Here is a 21,507-nt window from a genome sequence, read left to right as displayed (position 1 = left end):
GTTGCTTTTGAAATCACGCTGAGTGCTCGTTGCTGCTGTTGTCATGCACAAACGAGCGCTTCAGTCCCATTCGTTCCATTGAAACCACAAAATAAAATACACACAAACATGTCCATGAGTTTGATATACAATCACTGATGAACACATTTGTTTTTATTTACGAAAAAACACAGACAATGTGACATGCTTAACAATATCTACCACCTGAGTATTATTCCACTCGCAAGCTTTCAGCGGAGCTGCGTAAATACATCACTGTCCTGAAGAATTTGTTCTATATAATTATTTTGATGTATAGATGTAACTATTGCATTCAAATTTTCTATATGATTTCCATGTCAGTAAATTAAACTCAATGTACTAATCAATTTGATTTGTGCTATCATATATGCTATTTTAGGCTTGTTACACTGAGTGCTGTGTAAAATACACACATCGGATACGGGTCATTTTTAAAAGAAATGTAAACACGTCGTCTAAAAATCACAAAATCAGAATTGGTCATCAAGACCTGCAGTGTAAATGCAGCCAAAGTGGCAATTTTAACAAGCTATAAAAAATATCTGTGGGGTATTTTGAGCTAAAACATCACATTCACACATCAGAGACTTATTTTACATCTTGTAAAAAATGGGGCATAATAGGTCACCTTTAAAAAATGTAAGGGAAAAAAAAAAGTATTTTAAATGATCCCATGTGACTTGTTCAGAATGTTCCAAGTGTTCTGAAGGAATATGATGTTTGGTTTTGGTAAAAAAAACAATCAGAAACCGCTTTTGTTGTCATAAATGCATTCATGCCAGTTACGCAAGTAGCACTTAGCGCTGACACACCCAGGATATGCACATAGTTGCACCATTCTGAGATGATTAATAGATCAATGATCAAGATTTTCTTGTACTTAATGTACTTTCTTCTCTGCAGTGAATATCTCTCTTGTGTTGTCAGCAGATAATCAGAATGACAACTGAAAGACCTCGGGCCCGTTTCAGAAAGGAGGTTAAGTGAAAACTCTGAGTATGTTAACCTTGAAATGAGGGAAACTCTGGGTTTTCGGTTTCAGAATGGGAGGTATGTTAAACCTGAGAAAGCAGAGTAAGTCAAGCCCGTTTCTGAAAGAGAGGTAACTTATACTCAGAGTCAGTTACCATGGCAACTTACTCTGTGAACCTAACCTGGTCGGGAGCAGGTTTTCTTCGGGAAACCCAGAGTTTCTTTCGGTCTCCTCCCCCTTTTTAAAGTGTAAGCGATGTTTTAATACCTCATTCATTCATTCACGCCGCAAAATTGCTTTTCTTACTGAGTATTTTTGTCTTATTTCAAGTACAAACATTTAAAATTTAAGTTAAGATGCATTTTCTATACATGAAAATAATTTTTTTAGATATTTAGTCTTGTTAAAATATAAAATTATTCTACAGAGTGTAAGAAAAATAATCTTAATGCAAACGGAAACAAGAATAGGCTAATTTTAATTTCTTACCCCATTGCCAGATAATTTGGAAAATAAAATAATATTTTAATTTTATTTTCCTTCATGGAAACAAGACTAAATACCTTATAGCCTATTATTTATGTTATTATATGTTTTTTTTACACCGTATTCATGTGCATATTTATTTGAGCGGTACCATTTTAAATGGTAGTTTTCTTTTAAACATCAGAGATGCAGAGCACATTATAAGATATGCAGATTTTAAGTAAAGTGTGCATCGCTCTCACGCTCTTTCTGGGAATTTTTTCCTGGGCACAAATCCGTCAAAGAGGAGTATCACAGGACTGTAGGTCAATGGTGTAGCAATGGGTTTAAATGAGGCTAATCTGATAAATGATGTTCACTTGATAACATCTTTCTGTGACCTGTGGAAGTAACCTGAAATAATCAGAATTTCCTTCAGGATTTCCAGTGTGGTTGGATGCATTGATGACAAGCATGATTACTGTATGAAATGGAAGGATGCCAGATGGAGGGGTAGTACGAGCCATAACCACCACTACAGCTGTTAAATAAGCAAATTATTAAAATTTTTTGGTCATCTTTATTTCCTAATACAAAAGCAAAAGTTATTGTTTTTACTTTTGGATTTTAGAAATCTTCCAATACTTGACCATCTCCTCTTCATCTGTCAGTGGTGCTGGTCCAGGTTCTCCCTCTGCCTTCTTGTCAGTAGTTAATTTTATTACTCTAATTAAGAAATGTAACAGGTTGGATTAGAGAATATTTAATTATGTGAAAAGAGTGCTAGACTATGTGGAAAAAGCTGCAGCGCATTGAAATAGACACTGAATGATATTTAATGTCAAATGTCTGTAAAGTCATTTAGCCCACACCCATGAACCTTTCATGTTTAAAGCTTTACCTTGATTCAATTGTGTTTTTATACTTCATTTTTAGCTGCTGCCACGTTCTTGTTTCTTTTTCTGTCTTTTTCTTTTTTTTTGTGGCCATGAGATACCATTAAAATGAATATTAGTTCAATAATTTACAGTTTTCACCTCAGATATTATAACAGTTATTAAGTTATAGACAGTTATTAAGAATTAATGTTACGCATTGACGGAGGTACGCGCGCTGACGTCTTTTTGGCGGGAGCTGTTGCCATGGTGAATCGTAATTTCGGCGCTCTGCTGATCATGACTTTTCATAGTCGTTGTGCACGTGCTTAACTCAGAGTCAGTCAACTCAGAGTTGATTGAACTAACTCATTTCAGCTGTTCTGTAACCGAAAACTCAGAGTTTCCCATCTCAGGGTAAGTCAACTCAGACTTCAAGTTTTAACTCAGAGTTGGTTGAACCTCCTTATTGAAACAGGCCCCTGCTCGCAGGACCTTGCTTTGTTTTTGCTGCAATCAGAACACAACAGAGATATTCACCTGATTTTCTGAACACATCCAGGAATGCAACTGCTGTTCAAGATTGGCTTCTTTTCACCTTAAGGAATGAGACAAAATTGTCTGTACTGTATAGGTTTATAGTAACTGTGGATCCATTATACCTAAAAAAAATATGCTAAAAAACAATTCCAGAAAAAGCCAATCTGCAGATTTTGTTAATTTGAAGTAAACTGATTTCACAGAAAACTGATTAGTATGGGCATCGACTTAAATTTTCTAGCTTCAGACCTCGGAGGATATCAATGACATTATATTTTGAGCCTGTTTTAGAACATTTGTTCCCTTTCTGGTCGATCTCTCAACATTGCGTAACCACTAAGCGAAATCCCTTTCTCCAAACTTTCCTGAAGCCTCATTGAATCCCACTACTGCAATAGCCAATGGCGCTATAAAGGCAATGACGGCCAGTGTTGGGCTTAGTAACTGAGTTACATCATTATAAAAGTAACTAATTACCAGGGAAAGTAATCTTGTTACTTTAAAAAAAAATTAAAATCAGATATGTCAAATAACTTGGATGCCCCCATATTAAATATGTTAAATGAATAAAATGAACACTAAATAGAATAAATTATTATTATAAAACATTGTACACTAATCTACACTATTTTAATGTTTCTGTTGGACAGTGTGAGAGACACCTATCAAATTCAATTGATTATTGTAAATATTATTAACCCTCTATGGACAGCTTGGCAATAGAATCTCCATCGGCTTGCAATTTTTTTAGTTTACTCACCAGACTAATATAAATTATCTGTGTGTATATATATATATATATACATATATATATTAAACTGTGCCATTTTACAAACATAAGCTTATTAAAAAAAAAATCTCACACTTAGCATCAGTCAGTCAAACATTATAATATGATATTATTTGTTATTCGTTTTGAAGCCATTATCCGTGTTTTTCCAGTATTCGGCTTCTCACACATCCCGCGGTTAAGGCACATGCACCATTTCATTGTTGTGTCCTATTTAACAGTGTCTATATAACCAGCTTTTGTCAAGTCAAGTCACTATTATTTGTATGGCGCTTTTAACAATGAAAATTGTCAAAGGAGCTTTACATCAGCTTGATATAAAGTCGGGTGGCTTTATATCAGCGTTACAGTATTTAGATGGGGAAATAGTGTGTCGAAATAGTGTCATTATCCTCTTGTCAGACAAAATAGTAGTTTAAATCTAGGCTAAAGCAGAGTCAGATTGTGCAAAGGACTCATCTGGTTCCTGTGGTCTTGTCCCGATGGCCGTCTAGGAGACAGGGTCTTCACTGGGGATCTGTCTCTGGGGCTCATCTAGTTGTCCTGGTCTCCGCTGACGTTCAGTGCTGTAGAGGTCATGATGGAGCTGATCCACCATCTGATCTGGATACGGACTGGATCCGAGTGGCTGCATTGACCGTCTGATCTGGATACAGTCTGGATCTGGGTGGCCACGGTGACCTCGGAAAAAAAAAATAAAAATACTAATATTAGCATAGATGCCATTTTTCTAACGATGTAAAAGTACATCAGGTGTTTTGGAAAGTGTTCCCGGTTCTGTTTGACCTAATTAATGCAGCCTAACAATCCTTTAACGGATTTGAATTATAGAAATGCGATAGTGTATTATGTGTAAACCAGGTTAAAGAGATGGGTCTTTAATCTAGATTTTATACTGACAGAGTGTGTGAGCTAATCGAATATTGTATGCACCAATTGACCGTTCACAAAGAGCTTGATTGATAGGCGATCTGATCAATCAGAACGCGGATATTATGTGCTGGCTGCCGCTAATGGCAATAAGCTATAGTATTCCTTTAAAGTACTTGTTTTGCGTACCAGAAACCCTGTCATGTCCAGCGCTGTTTGCATGGCTTGAATGTTAAATAATAAAATATGTTAAATCATTCTGTGGACAAAATCCTGTGAACTTTCGCCCCGATCGAGAGCTGTAAATGCACATGTGCGCTCATCTGTTTTCAATGCAGCTAACTTCGTGTCGCTTCATGTCATCTTCCCACTCATTAAATGATGACAGGTCTTTTACTGCAAAAAGACGGTCACTGCGACACTTTAAAGTGATGAAACTATGACGCCATGTACTTTTTAAAACCAATTTCATAGGTTTCACGTTATATTATTGGCTCACAAAATATGTAAATAACCAGAAGTAACCTGCTCTGTCTTCTCTGTCGGTGTGTTGTCAGTTTCCTCTTTGCTCGGCGATGTATTTTTCACTTTGTGAGAACGTGTGTAGTGTGAGAGCGGCATTGTTTGTAGGGGATGGCAACAGTAACTAAGAAGGGCGGGTCTTTTTGAATGATCAATTCACTTGCTGCTTTATTACTGCCCATATACGGTTCGTTTATTGCTGCTCGACTGAGTGTAGCCACCAGCGCCATCTTGGCAGCTTGCTAGGCACTCTGGGTGTTTCAACTAGGTCTGGTACCAGACCTGAAGGGGGCGGGCCGAGCATGCCTCACCGTATCCACCCATAGCGGCTTATTTGTTGTTCCCCATGTTAACCCCATTTGTAACCCCATGTTGTTTCCCCCTGTTAATTAAGCTGGGCTGAGGGATGGCTGGGTTTTTTTCACGGTGGAGAGTTTTCACCTTCCCCTAGAGATTATGCAATGTAGAGAGACCAACCTGCAAGGGAACGATTCGGAATACTTCAAGTGTCATGAAACCCCCCTGGTTTAACACTGGTCGTTCACAGACCATGAGGCATTGCGTAAGTCGCTGTGTAAAAAAATCTATTGGCGTTCTCGAGAAGCTCCCGCTCAGTCGAAAGATTCTGAGAAAGGAATTTCCCCTAGCAATTTCCTTGGAGAAAGGAATTTTCCCCAGTGATTACTCAATGTCTTGTTCCCTCCTTTCAGGGAACAGAGGTTACATTAAGGCCTAATCCCATTTCTGCCCCTTACCCCTACCCCTTTTGCACGTTCACATGACGGGGTAGGGATGTCTCGATTCTCTTTTGCTTGGAGGTGTATAGAGGTAGGGGAAAGGGTCAAATGAAGATTATTCGGGACCACACTTCAAACAAAGGGATATGAGAACTAAAATTATGCATTTGTTTTATGTTACATTATATTGTGTGTTCATATTTATGGTCATGTTATTCAAAGAAATGTTTGCAAAAAATTAAAATCATAAATCATAACTGACTGCACGATAGTACCATCAGGGCAGTGTTGCCAAGTCTGCGGTTTTCCCAAGGAATCGGGAAATACATTAACACTGTTGCCGTGGGTTGTTTTTCATGTCCGTGGGTTGAAGCTACCCCTATAATGTGATATTTAGCCCCTGCAATGCGAATATTACCTGGGTAACCTTGCCAAAAACGTCTATTTTAAGCCCCAGCATGCGATTTTTACCGGGGGATCCCCCTCGAAACGCTATTGGGCTAGTTTTGGGCTAGTTTTGAATGGCAATTGACCGTTCACAAAACCCGCCCACCCTAGTTACTGTTGCCATGACTGACAACCACTGCCGCTTTCACACTACACACATTCTCACGCAGTGAAAAATACATCGCAGAGCAAAGAGGAAACTAACAACACACCGACAGAGAAGACAGAGCAGGTTACTTCTGATATGAAACAAGGTCTCAGGACCCTCAGCTTTTAAATTGAGTTATTTTTAAAGAAATTCAAACAATAAATATAGTTTTGTGGCTCTTCATTGTGTCGTGACAGATCACTGTATTGCCTTAGTTCAAACACGTGAACCGATCATCTTTTCATATGTACTTAATGCACGAAATGAACATGAATAAACATCAGAAAGTGTTTTATTTCAACCGCGAAACACACCATTTTACAAATTTAAGTCCACCAGAGTTAATCTACTCTTCTGTCTGATTTGTGGTTAAGGCTAGAAGGGATACAGCTGCGGCTACTGGGCATGCGCATTTACATATTTTCCGTGCCAACAATATAACGTGAAGCCTATAAAAATAGTTTTAAAAGCACATGACGTCGTAGTTTCATCACTTTACAGTGTCGCAGTGACCGTCTTTTTGCAGTAAAGGACCTGTCATAGTTTAATGAGTGTGAAGATGACATGATGCGTCACGGTTAACCTGCATTGAAAACAGATGAGCACACATATGCATATAAAGCTCCCATTCGGGGCGAAGTTCACGGGATTTTATCCACAGAATGATAAGAGCAAACGTTTTATTATTTTATTATTTCTCACTCAGTATTTTAACTTAAGTGCTGCATCTATGCATACAGCGCTGGACATGACAAATTTTCTGGTACGCAAAACAAGTACTTTAAAGGAGTACCTTAGCTTATTGCCGTCACTGTGGCAGTATAGGTGTGTGTATTGTAGGAGCAAGATGACATTTGATGACGTGTAACAGTGTAGTAATGGTGTTCCATTTCTTAGGGCAATATTTTCGCCCCTACCCCTTGACACTCTGTTTCAAGAGACAAGGGGAAGGGGTAGGCTTCGGGCTAGGGGTAGGTGAGGGGGTATAAAATAGAATTGGAATTGGGCCTAAGTACTCAGTTTTCAGCACAGCATTTTCTCAATCTCCACCTGCCATTGTCTGATTGAAGCAGACAAAATTATAAAATAAACCAAAATGTTAACTGCGACAGGGATGTTTTGTACTCTGGTTTCCCCCCACAATCAAAAGATATGCAGCATAGGTGAATTGGTGAATTATCTGTGTATGATCCCTGTGAGATTGGGATAGGTCTATTTTTGATGATGCAAAAGTGGACTAAGCATTATGACACAACATTTATTTTTCAGGATATGGAGACATTGTACCTGGCTCTTTGGTAGAACAGTGTATGGCAGCAGTTGTTGGTATTGTTGCCTTGCTGGTTTTTAACTATATTATTAGCCAGCTTTCTGCCACTCTATCTGGTGAAAATGCTAAGAGGTAAATGTTTTTGATTGCAGATACTAAGTTTAAGCTGATTAAAGATCTGATTAAAGATGTCCATGTCCATTGAAATAGTAATTTTAGAATATTAAATTTATAATAATAGTATTCTGTCCCACAAATGCAAAAAAACAGTTGTTACATATGTTATTAAAATTGACTGAAAGACTTAAATTGAACTATGGTCTGTCCTGTGACATAGGATACCTATGCTGAAATTCAGAGAAAATGTGGAGTGAAAATTGATTAAATTCTGTTGAATTTATGCACATATTGATGCTCTTTTTTCTGCATAGGGTGGCTTTCCAGAATATTTTTTCAGAAATGCATCACTTCATGAAGCGACATGACCTCACAGTTTTCCTACAGAACAGAGTCATGAATTATATGGATCTCCTGTGGGCCAAATATCAGTATGATTTAACTTATTTTGCCTTGTACCCCTACAATATTTGTAAATCTCTGAAGCATTGGTTATAGCCAAGGAAGTTAGAATTATGGTTATCTGTTAACATTCCAATTACTCTCAATGGCAGTTGGTGAGCTGGTGCAAATTTGAAATGTGTCCAATGACTATGGAAAATCATAGCAGCACTGATTACAACACTGATTAGCCTTATTTGTTGATATTTTTGTTTTCATCGTATCAGAGGTGAAGCTTTTCCAGGAGGACATTTTTTAATGCATGATTTGCCAGTTGAACTGAAACAGAATGTCCTCATGGCAGAGAGAGGGGAGCTTCTGTCACAGGTCAGTTTTTTTAAATGATTTCAAAAAGTAACCTAATTGTATGTCTTAAACCACTAAATGTCTGTGGGTTTAAAAAAAAAAAAAAACACTGTTTGATTTACCTGAATAAGGGACCATGATGCTGTTTCAGCAACTGAGGCTGTGGAAATTGCATCCAGCAGTGATGACCTCTTAAACACAAATAGGGCCACATCAATATATTGGTAGATGTCTCTTAAGTCCCACCTAACCTGTTGCTCATAAATGCTTCTAAATGTGCTTCCTTGAGTCGCAAAGGCTTCCATGAGAGAGAATGAGAAGAGCGGGGTCAAATCATGTGATAAATGATCTCCTGAATCCTTAGGAGAAAGGATAAGAAACCAATTTCACTGGTTCATGAAAATCTGAACCAGCAGCGTTATATACACATTCACAAAAACCTTGTGGGGCTTAAGTCTAAGATGAATGCATAAAATTCTATTCAGACCTTGGGTTTGTCACTCCTGGGAGGAGTCTGTGTAAAGAACTTTGTGTGAAATTGGCCTTTAAATTATAATACTGATCATAATCTAGTTTAAAGACATAGGGCCAGATTTAGGCCAGTACAAACCCTCTTGGTGTTGCTTTTAATGGTACATGGATTGTAAAAAATGTATTTCAAATTTTGACTGACCAAATCGACTGGCTTGGTTTGGCCCACCCAAGCTCAAACGTGAAGCTACGCATGTGCATTTGCCATGTTTTGTTAATTATTGGCCCATAACGTATAGAAACAGCCTTAAACTATTGGTCTGGAAAGTTGAAGAGCAAGAATAATTTTACACATTTGCGAAAGAATATTATGATTAGGGTTGGTTCAAAATAAACTAAACTCTTCCATTTTTTCCCTCTTTACAGATTCCTTACTTTGCAGAAGATGGGCAGTCATTTATACGGGAGCTTGCTTTAACTTCAGTCATGTACTTTTTTCCTAAAGGGGAAATCATTCAGTACAGTAAAACTATCACAAGAGAGCTCTTTTGTATTCGCAGGGGAACTTGTGAGGTCAGCATTTTTCATAAAGTTTATTTCTTTACAAACATTTGATCTCAGTTGTATGCACTTATAGCCTATAACTTGCTTGTTTTAATCATTGTTGTTTAATCATTGAGAATTGTATTTTATTTATTTATTTACTTAATATTTTATAGATTTTGAATGATGATCTTTCAGAAGTTGTTGGACATTATCAGAAGGGAATGCATTTTGGAGAGGTAACAATTAAATACATTGTTTCCTTTAATATCAATCACTTTGACACTGCATCAGTGGCTGATGCTATAGGAACTCTGAAACCTGGATAAAATCATGCCAGTTTATTTGCAAATGGCTCTTAGGCCCTTCACTTTGAAGTGTCGTCAACATACAAATAGGTGTTACACCTTGTTCAGATTTTCAGGGCATGTCCAAATACCCACAATCCTTCCTATTCAGCATAAATATTTCATGTTTTTAATTTCAGTGTTTTTGTCAATAACAGTATACCGCAAAGTGGAGTTTCTGTAGTGTCTCGGTATTAACCCAGATATTATAGTTTTGTGTACATCTTTTAAATGAATAATCTTTTCTTTTGTTTTTTAATTTTTTTCCTGTAGGCAGGTTTTTTGTATGGAAAACAAGCCACATTGACAGTACGTGCTGTGACATGCTGTGAAATTGTAGTCATTGATTTTGACAAGATCAGAGTTCTACTTGAGAAATATCCTCTGCTTAAAAGGTATATTTTACAAACTAAGAAACACATTACATGTTAGAGTAAAATCTCTTTAATGATAAAGAACATTTTATCAGGAAACTGTCATTTTTTTTAGGCAAATTGAAGAATTCCAATCAGAGCCAAAATGCTACACAACATTGGTGGAGACTGCAGAGAAAATACTGAAAAGGCAATCTCATGTCAAAGAATCTGATGTTGCACAGAGACAAAAATTCACATTGGCATTTCAAGGACGTAGATTTTCCAAGAAGACAAAATGCTGTGAGTATTTTGAGAAACATAACTCCATACATTATATATATTCTCAACACCAGTGTTAATTTTGGCAGGCACTTTTGATTTAGTCTTATAAGCTTAGTCTTTATCTTGAGACGAAAATGCTTAATAGTCTTAGTCACATTTTAGTCATTTGAGTCTTTCATAGTTTTAGTCTAGTTTTAGTCAACGAAAAGTCATTGCATTTTTTTCAACTTTTAGTCAAACTGCAGTTACCAACATTTATTTTGGTAGCTATTTTATATGTAGTATTCAAACAAAAATAGTCATCAATTCTTCTCTCTTTAGAGCAAATCAATTAAGCTTATGAGAAATTTGAATCAAGGATTGAATTTGGGAAAACTGGAATAAATTTGAATTTTTTGGTAGAGATACAAATAAAAAAATAAATTTCAGATACAGTAGGTTTACTTAAAAAGTATACATTTATTTAACATCTTTTGTTGGTTAACATTGATGACAGATAGTTAGGAATGCAGTCCATTTAAGACGGAAGGTATGAAGTAATACTGACACACATTCAGTTTTCACCCACCTGTTTACGCTCACTTAAGCCATAACCGACTGTATTTACGTGAGATACTCTGACTCTACACGACAGACATTTGGACAGCTGTGTGTGTATTTGAGCGCTGAGAACTGATCGCGCTGTATGAGAACTGAAGAAGTGGAGTGTGCGCGAAAGAGAGCACTTCTATCAGGGCGATTCCGCCTATCCCGCCTTCACTAACTTTAAGTTAATCGACAATGAATTGTGACTCCTGGGAAAAACGAGACATCTGTTCACCCAGTCCCTAACCCTTTGGGTGCTGAGGCCATTGTTTCAGATCGCTAGTTCGCATTTTGGTAGCCTATCCGTCCACTGCGGCTGCCATACTGAGACTGCCATCCAATGACAGAGATGCACATTTTGAACGACAAGACAGTTAGCCTATAGGATGTATTTTGAATGTCTGGTAGTCCTCAAATTAGAATCAGAATCAGAATCAGAATCAGAATGAGCTTTATTGGCCAAGTATGTTTACACATACAAGGAATTTGTTATAGTGACAGAAGCTCCACAGTGCAACAGAAAGACAGTAACAGGACAGGACACAGGTAATGAAACAAAATAACAGGAAATAGCCAATAACCAATGTACAAAGCAGCAAAAAAAATAAAAAATACACAATATATAATATAGGCGACATTTTAGACTCGTCTACATCAATTACATTTTAGTCTCGTCTCGTCTTGTTAACGAAGACGCGGCATACATTTCGTCATAGTTTTTATCATCAGATATTAGTTTTAGCTCGTCAATGTCTCATCTTAGTCACAGAAAAAATGTTCGTTGACGAATATTTTTCGTCTTCATCGATGAAATTAACACTGCTCAACACTTACCTATCATTATGAATCAGTGAAACTAAGTATATGGGAACAAGATTTAAAAATACAGTGAAAATGCATAGCATATATTAATTTGCTTCAATACATTTAGTAAGCATTGAAAGAAAATCTGCCGGATATTAATTAAACTGTATAATGACTGATTAATTACATAATTAACTCAAGATATAAAGGTTCTCAGCCTGTTTGACTTAGTGTCATGAATAGGGATGGGTACCGAAACTCGGTATTAAATCGGTCTCGGGGCTAAATTATGAAAGACCGGAGTATCGATAAGCTCTGACGTTATCGGTACTTCTGTCGGTATTGGAGAAATTAAGAAAACACACATACATTTATTGTTGCTCTCTCTCTTTTTCTATATATATATATATATATATATATATATATATATATATATATAATGTCGCCAGCTGTTTTTATGTGCAATAATATTCAAACATTTGTCTATGATGCATTTTTGCTATGTGCAATTCAGAAGCCAGATCGCGCTCACGCGGAGGAGCTTCAGCACACGCAACATGAAAGTCCTGTTTAATTATGATAGAAGAGAGAACCAACTATTCAAACATCTGCTCACACTTTATGCCTGTGGCTGTTATATTAAGCTAAGTATTTTTTTTTTTTTTTCGATTTTGGCTTCCAAGGATTATAGCCGCATTTCTTCTAGCACAACTCCCTTCCCTTCATAGCGGCGCGAATTCGTTCCTCCAAACCAAAACTTAACATCTGAATCAGCTCAATCAGTGATTGTTATAAAATGCTGTCTTTACTGTTGCTACATTGCAGGACATATTTGATAGTAAAACGTTGAAAGTACAATCTGCACAAGTGATGCTGTTCAGGCTGAAATGTGTGTGCGCGCGTGTGCCTGCGCGGCGACGTGCTCCAAAACGGACAAGCAAAGTACACTTTGAGCTTCGGGCGCGTCGAAATAACACACAAAAATATGCCAAAAAATACACACACAATGTGTCAAAATGGCCGGTTATGAGAGTCTTCACTTTTATGTTTTAAGTGGACGAGAACAGTTGGGAGAAAATCCGATGCATGTCAGTATATTGTCTTAAAGTGTCAGACTGGAGCTTGAGCCATCAATGTTAATCAAAGAACAAAATGCAAAGAGAAAATCACCCACAGCTCTTAATCTGAACAACGTTATAGCTTTAATAAACATAAATCTATCAGTACATACAGTGAAAACTATGCAGTGCTCATTTGATTACTTTTGTAACTATTACTTACCTGAACATTAATATTAGTAGACCTTCATGGAAAAATGAAAGCACTGTTTATTTCATTTCGTTTGTGTGTTTGTTTTATTGTATTTGTCAGTTTGTTTTACTTTGTTTCTTTGTTCATGTTGTTACTGTATCTTATCTTATGTATATAAAACACTAAAAATACCTGCACACTGGTGCATTTACAAATTGATGAAGTGCAGGCATTTTTAGTGTTTTATATACATAAGATAAGATACTGTAAGAATATGAACAAAGAAACAAAGTAAAACAAAAAGTACCGATAAGAATACCGTTAAAGTACCGGATCGATAAGCAGTATCGGTAAGAGTAGTAATACCGTTAAAACCTTAACGATACCCATCCCTAGTCATGAAACCTGAAACCGCAAAACTGTGGAAAAGTGGGAGGTAGAGAGTGGGAAGAGGGGAGACCACAACCAATAAAACACAGACCTACAGCACACTCATTACACATACAAATGAATATTAAAGGTCCTATTTTGTCAAAACTGAAATTTCCTGGCGTTTTTCATGAAAACTTAGGTCTTGGAGCTATGTAACTACCATATAAGTTTCAAAACAGTCAATCCACTTTAAAATGCACACAGCCTGCAGAACGTAGCTGTGCCTTTTCACTTGCTGTTATGACTTAAGTAAAAATGTGATGTCTGAACTACTCAGTCACCACCTTCAGTCACCACACCGTCCACCGTCCCACCCTCCTTTTGCCAAACCCGCAGACAACATGCTGGGCAACAACAATATGGAAACATGTCGAAAAGGTTAACTTTAACTGACAAATCCAGATCGGCCGACCTATAACGTTACACTCTCACTCAAAGAATGGACGATCTGACAGGATTGTTACAATTTTGGACACAGAAGGCCACCAAGTGGGAATTAAATATTCCATGGAGGGATTTATAAAATATTTAAAAATAAATACGGTGGGTAACTCGAAGTGAGGTTTTTTAGATCACAATGCAAGTGGGAGAAGTCTCATATTACGGTCGGTCATCATGATCGTGGATGACAACATGCAGGATCAACACTGTTCATGTATCGTAGGGTACGATTAAATTAATGTACATTTAACCAGTTAAATATGAAGAGACAGTGAAATGTAGACCTTGGTTTATGTGTTTTTGACCTACACTGTAAGATGTGAGAACAGTCCGCTATTTAGGTTTGTACATTAGCATGAACTTTAACGTTAGCTAATTTTAGCCAGAGATACCTTGCTGAAGCACAAGATAACATTAACATTCTGCTTGAGCAGATGAAAATTGTAACTTAATGTGTGTATGACAACCAGAAAATGTATGTTTTTGTCTTCATTTGGATTGGGGTTGAATGCTTAGGGACGTTTTGCTCTGTTTTATTTGGATTCAGGAAATGTAATAAAATACATTATATTGCCTATCCTCTCAGGATACCTGGGATCAGTGTTACAAGTACCACAGACACATCGTTTTTGCTTTTTTTGTAGCATAAACACCATCAAACCAATGCAAGCTTCGGATCTTCCAATGTTTCTCTATGGTGGGAAGGGGCTTACCGATAGGTCAATTAGAATAGAGTGCTAGAGTTAGAGGGTCAAATAAAGATGGAAGAGATGTGTTTTTAGCCGTTTCTAGAAGATGGCTAAGGATTCAGCAGCTCAGATTAAGTTGGGCAGGTCATTCCACCAGGTGGGAACAGTTAATGAAAAAGTCAGTGAAAGTGATTTTGTGCCTCTTTGGGATGGCACAATAATGTGTCATTCACTTGCAGAACGCAAGCTTCTAGAGGGCACATAGTTCTGAAGTACTGAATTTAGGTAAAGGGGTGCAGAGCCAGAGGTGGTTTTGTAGGCAAACATTAATGCCTTGAATTTATTGTGAGCAGCTATTGGTAGCCAGTGCAAATTGATGTGAGGTGTGACGTGCATTCTTTTTGGATCATTAAAGATTAATCTTGCAGCAGCATTTTGGATTACTTGTAGAGGTTTGATGGAATTGGCTGGAAGACCTGCCAAGAGAGTATTGCAATAGCCAAGTCTGGACAGAACAAGAGCTTGGGGTGGTGATGGCGCAGTGGATAAGACACATGCCTTTGGTGTGAGAGACCCGGGTTCGAATCCACTGTGAGACACCAATGTGTCCCTGAGCAAGACACTTAACCCCTAGTTGCTCCAGAGGCGTGCGACCTCTGACATATATAGCAATTGTAAGTCGCTTTGGATAAAAGCGTCAGCTAAATGAATAAATGTAAATGTAACAAGGAGTTGTGTTGCATGTTCCGAAAGAACGAGCCTGATCTTCCTAATATTGTATAAAGCAAATCTACAGGACCGGGCAGTTTTAGCAATGTGGTCTGAGAAATTCAGCTTATCATCAATCACAACTCCAAGGTTTCTGGCTGTTTTTGAAGGAGTTATGGTTGATGAGCCTAACTGGAAGGTGAAATTGTTTATGAAGTGATGGGTTTGCTGAAACGACAAGCAGTTCTGTCTTAGCTAGGTTGAGTTGAAGGTGATGGTCCTTCATCCAGCAAGAAATGTCTGTTAGACATGCTGAGATGCGATCAGCTATCGTCGGATCATCAGGATGGAATGAGAGGTAGAGTTAAGTGTCATCAGCATAACAGTGATATAAAAAGCCATGTTTCTGAATGACAGAACCTAGTGATGCCATGTAGACAGAGAAGAGAAGTGGTCCAAAAACTGAGCCCTGAGGCACCCCAGTAGCTAGATGTTGCAACTTGGATACCTCTCCTCTCCAAGATTCCTTGAAGGACCTATCTGAGAGGTAAGACTCAAACCACTGAACTGAGCCCTGAGGCACCCCAGTAGCTAGATGTTGGGACTTGGATGCCTCACCTCTCCAAGATACCTTGAAGGATCTATCTGAGAGGTAAGACTCAAACCACTGGAGTGTGGTTCCTGAGATGCCCTTTCTCAATAGGGGTGACAGGAGGATCTGGTGGTTGACCATATCAAAAGCAGCGGACACATGCACACAGTTGGAAGGTCAGATTTGGCCCCCGAATCCAGAACGCCTACAGCTCTGTGTTTGGCCTCTGAGGGGCCAGAACCACTTTTGAGAGTCTGTGATCAAGATGTACAGAACACTATAATGAACTCTAGAGCGCCTTCCACCAGGAGTGCTTATGCTTATAGGTGGAAGTTCTTCTCTGATTGGTGTAGGGAGCAAAGAGTGTCCCAAGAGGTATGTCCTGTCTCCTTGGTGTTACGGTTTTTGCAATCTTTGCTGGAAGAGAATCGGGCAGCTTCTACCTTAAGAGTCTATGTGGCTGCAATTTCAGAACATCATGTACGAATAGATGGTCAGCCATTGGGATCTCATGCCTTGGTTACTCAATTTCTTAGAGGTGCGCAGCGACTGCGCCCCCCTCATCCATTCGGGTACCCTCATGGGACCTGAGCATTGTCTTGAAGTCTCTTACATTACCTCTGTTCGAACTTCTGGAGCACAGTGACTTGAAGTGGCTCTCATTGAAGACAACTTTTCTCTTGACCATTACTTCGGCTAAACGAGTGAGTGCGTTACACGCGCTATCAGTTAACACAACCTGCATGCGCTGGAATGCTGATGATTCGGTAGTGACGTTGTGGCCAAACCCAGCATTTCTCCCCAAGAGGCTCTCTGCCCTGTTTAGAAATCAGGCTATTGAGCTGGCAGTATTTAATCCTCCAAGGTTGGATACACAAGGAGGAAGTGAATACAGACTTTTGTGCCCAGTAAGGACTCTCCGTGGACTCTCCACAAAAGATTTTGGGTTTTAATGCGGTCTTGTAAAGCTGTGAGATACTACAATACTTTCCGGCAACGCCACAGAGTGAAAACACTCTATCTAGCTACCAAACAATGCAGGGAAAAACAAAAAACGAACCCTGAGCATAAATGTAACAACTCACCACACTGTATCCTCAATGAAATCAATTGAATCCGATGCAGCCTCTGGAGGACGCACAGTCGCGAAACACCAACAGCTGATCTGTTGCGAAGCTGAAAAACGGATTCCAAGTGTCTTCCTTTAATGTTCTCCGACCTGTAATACATGCACGCGAGAAGATTATAGATTGCAGTTGCAGTGTGCATTTTCCTGCTGAGAGAGGCCATTGCCAACTGGAAAAACTATTATCACGAGGGGGTGTACATATTATGTGCTTTGCAACAGAGGCGTGCACTGATGAATGTCCATTCTGGTTTTGGAGTAAAAGGGCTTTAAGGATTGTGCCAAAATAGAAGTCCTAGCTTATTTTAACAACTGATAAAATACATACAAATAATATACAAATACCTTTTTAGATGTGGAGGACTTTGGAAACATTCCAATGTATGCTGGATCTGAGGAAGAGACTATTCCAATGGGACGAATGAAACGACAGAGACCAAAGTAAGCAGAACATTGTTTTGGTGATGTGAAAATTTAAACATACAGGGGTTTGACAAAATAATGTGAACACCTGGGAAATAGGCAATATTTCTTTGCCCCTTTTGCATGTCTGACAAGTTACCTATTTCACATACTAAACACTGCTGAACAAAACTTACATCACACTGATATACAACGTATGGAATATAGAGAACAAAAAGATAAATAAAAGATAATCGCAAGGTTATTTTACTGTATCCTACAAAAATGATTGATCCCTACAGTAATGGGCATTCCCATATTTGCCCAATTCCTATGTATGTGATTTAATGGTATACATAACAAAGGTATTTATATGGAAGAAGGAAAAAGAAAGTAATATAGTAAAAGAATTAGAATTTATTGTACAATAATCTACTTGAAGTATTTGCAGGTAATATTTTTATTTTAAAATATGGACATTCCCTCCATATGCCTTATATATTAAATTACACTCTTTGACTTGCTATGATCTAATCCTCTTGTCTAGAGGACAGAGGTAACAAAAAGTGGAAAGAATGCATAAGAAACATCTCATCTCCAGCCCCAGCACTAGGAACAACACTTTCATTTGAAATGAATCAAAGTCAGGTTCATTGATAAGAGAAAATAACAGAAACATGAAATAATTATGATGCGAGTCCGGCCAAAATAATAAACAACGGACTAAAAAATATATATTTTATCAACATAATTTAACTATATACACATAAAAAAAAAAAAAAAAAATCCCTTAATTCCTTGTGAAGTGAAAGAGAAAAATTTGTTTTTCCAAATAAAATGGCACCCACTTCCTCACTGGATTCAACAAATAGTAATATATTTTAAAAAAAGAAAGGTTATTAAAATCTGTTCTCAATAATAGCATTACTCTGGTCTCACACTTTCAGCTAATGATGGGTGCTATTAAAAGCACTGCTTCATGAAGCTTTGAAACCTTAAGTCCTTTGTTTAGAACCAGTGATTTGGAGCATGTATCAAACCTGTGTCTCTATAGTTTTTACCTGATATTGGGTCAGTGTTTAATAAAACATCTGTATAATAAAAAGGAAGAATTGTAGTTAATGGTCTCTTATTTGCCGGGTTAACCAAGCTCTCCATAAAAAAGCAGTCTGCACTTTTTTTGCATTAAACTGATAAACTAAAGCAATAGTTCATACAAAAATGAATAAGTAAAAAATAAGTAATGTGGGTAAACTATCCCTTTAAGTGTACATTATTGTTTTTGATTTCATAGGACTTTAATGGGACACATTGCATATTTCTTCTTGTGGTCATGCCCATCATCTTTCCTAATGAGGTAAATGCAGTGCTACTGTGGTGTTTTAATACTACTGATACTGTTAAAGATGTCAGTCACATCATAAAATTAGCTTGTTCCACTAAATTGGAAGCATTAGCATACTGAATTGTAAATGAATTGAGCACCCTAATATTGTAAGTATCCAAGTACTTACCTATTGAGTAATATGATTTGTTTCTTCATATACTTTTGCAGGAAAACAATTTTGCCCAACAGTGCATCTTATGTAAGATGGGAATTTTTCCGGAGCATTTTAGCAATCGCTGTCAGCATCATTACCTCATTGCTTGCTGCATTTTTACACTTCAGAATGGAGCTGTGGATTGTTTGTTACATACTTGGATTGTGTTGTTGGGTGGACATTTATATCCGCATGCATGTTGCTTTCTATGAAGACAATGATCTCAAAGTTGACACCTTGGAAACAGCACATCATTATGTCAAAACCGGTTTCCTTGTAGATTTCATAACCTGCTTTCCTTGGGAACTTGTGGGTTGGATTGTGATTTCACCATTTGATGAGGATGGATTTTATGCCAATAATGAAGCGTTGCATATTTATGCATACTTTAGGATTCCACATATTTTCCAGTTATATCGCATTCCCTTTGCATTTTCATTCTTGCAAATGGACATTGCTGCTGAAAGAAACGCCATTACTGTTTTGAAGATGTTGGTTTATTCTGCTCTTTTCTTGCACTTCGCTACTTGTATTGTCTTTGCAAGCGCATGCCCTGCTGCAGACCTTTATGGAAACATAAGTGACTATTTATTACCAGTGACAAAGCACAATTGTACATTATTATCCTGGGTGAGACACTTGGACAGAACATTTGATGTCGATTTTGGTACGTAATGTTCTTCAGAGCTTTGACCATTGAATATGTTTGATCCTTTTTCATATATCTAATAGATTAAAAATGTTTTAAAAATAAAAATAAAATAACAGATGATTTTTGTGCTTTCAGGCACTCTTCATTTCCAGCAGTTGTATTTAATGAGCTTGTACTTTACAACCACAACAGTGTGTGTTGTTGGATTTGGGGACATCCATCCATCTCTAACTGCAATGGTAAGTATTTAATCAATTTTGGATGAATTTAACTACAAATGTCTAAGCTTTTTACTTTATGCCTATTAGAATCGGGATGGTTACTTGTCATGAAAATAATTCATACCTTTTCTATTTTTCCTTCGATTTGAGATGAAATAGTGCATAGAATGTTTTTGACAATATGTTTTGCAGTTTTCTACTTTACAGTTTAGGTTTTATGCCTTTTCTTTTTAACTGACAAAACAAAGCCTGTTTTTCCATAAATCACACAATGTTTCTATGTGCTATGCATATACTCCCTGCTTGCTTTATGCATCTCCAGCCACTGACTTTTCTTTGTGCATAAACCACATTTTTAGAAAGCTGGCATGAGTTTCATTATGATTGCTGCGATGCTGTTTACTGGCTGGTTATCAGGCACTGTTACTGCTATGCTGGCAAACACAGATGCTATGAAAGCTGCTTATACAGAGAAAACTGAGAGCATGAAACTTTTCTTGAAGGTATTTGGTTTCATACAGAATCTGTTTAATCTTACTGATGTATCACTGTATCATTTGATTAATTTCCACAATCAAAAACAGTAATATTGTAAATTAGTACTGTTTGAAATAGTTTTTATTTAATGGCAAAGCCGCATTTTCAGAAACTATTACGCCAATCTACTTAGAATACCTTGTGTTATTTAATCTTTCTTATTATTAGCAAGGCTGAAAGTGATCGTCCTTCTTAATGAATTGTGGAAAAATGTCTTGAGTATTGAGTATTTTTGTTTATAATGGACAGGGAGAGAACTGGGCACTCTAGAAGTGCCACAACAAGATGGGGAGTACAGAGTATCTTTAACAGTGAAGGGAAGACTCAAAGATGCAGCTGGCCTATAGAAAAGAGTTTTATCAATTAATGGACAAATGCTACAGAAGGGAGATACATCCAGCTGCAGCGCCACATGTTTCAGGACACACACACCAGGCCATCTGTCTCAAACTGGAATTGAGGCGAACCATATAGTTTAGGACAGATTTGGTAATATTAGAGTCACAAAAACCTCCAGTTTTGTAGTGTAACTTTCTTTTGATAGACATAATACATGCTATTCTCACATGGATTTTGAAAATATTTATTGATACTCATTTAGATCAATGTAGTTAATAAATGTAGTATCATGTAGCATACTGAATTCCATTTGACTGTAGGCTGTTACGAGATAATATTTAGTTAATGTTCATTTTGTAAAAAATACTTAAAGGGATAGTTTCCCCCCAAAACATTTAATTCTGTCATTAATTGCTCACCTTCATGTTGTTCCAAACCTGTAAGATCTTCAGAACACAAATTGAGATATTTTTATGAAATCTGAGACTTTTAAACTAAACTGTACTAGAAATAATAAACGGCAAATAATTATCAACTTTTGAAATTATTATAATTTATCACTCATGAAAAGAAGAGTTCACTTTTAGTCCTCTTTTTTCATTTCATTTGATCAAAGAAGTCTCTGTGTGTTCCCCAAATAAAAATTAAAATGTAAAAGGGTCTCTG

General features: G+C 37.4%; 1 protein-coding gene across 1 annotated transcript in view; it reads left to right on the top strand.

The window, feature by feature from the left end:
- Positions 1-10,162: 10,162 nt before the first annotated feature.
- The window catches only part of cngk (cyclic nucleotide-gated potassium channel), a 44,006-nt gene continuing 32,661 nt past the window's right edge, over positions 10,163-21,507 (top strand). Inside the window, exons 1-7 of the mRNA XM_079420230.1 lie at positions 10,163-10,278; positions 10,373-10,539; positions 17,503-17,590; positions 18,846-18,908; positions 19,107-19,759; positions 19,880-19,983; positions 20,325-20,468. Of these exons, the coding sequence (XP_079276356.1) occupies positions 17,529-17,590; positions 18,846-18,908; positions 19,107-19,759; positions 19,880-19,983; positions 20,325-20,468 (1,026 nt within the window). The 5' untranslated portion in view covers positions 10,163-10,278; positions 10,373-10,539; positions 17,503-17,528. The remainder of the gene's footprint in view (positions 10,279-10,372; positions 10,540-17,502; positions 17,591-18,845; positions 18,909-19,106; positions 19,760-19,879; positions 19,984-20,324; positions 20,469-21,507) is intronic.

Source organism: Barbus barbus, assembly GCF_936440315.1.
Source record: "Barbus barbus genome assembly, chromosome: 6".
Taxonomy (NCBI): Eukaryota; Metazoa; Chordata; class Actinopteri; order Cypriniformes; family Cyprinidae; genus Barbus; species Barbus barbus.
This window is presented reverse-complemented; position numbering and strand designations above follow the sequence as displayed.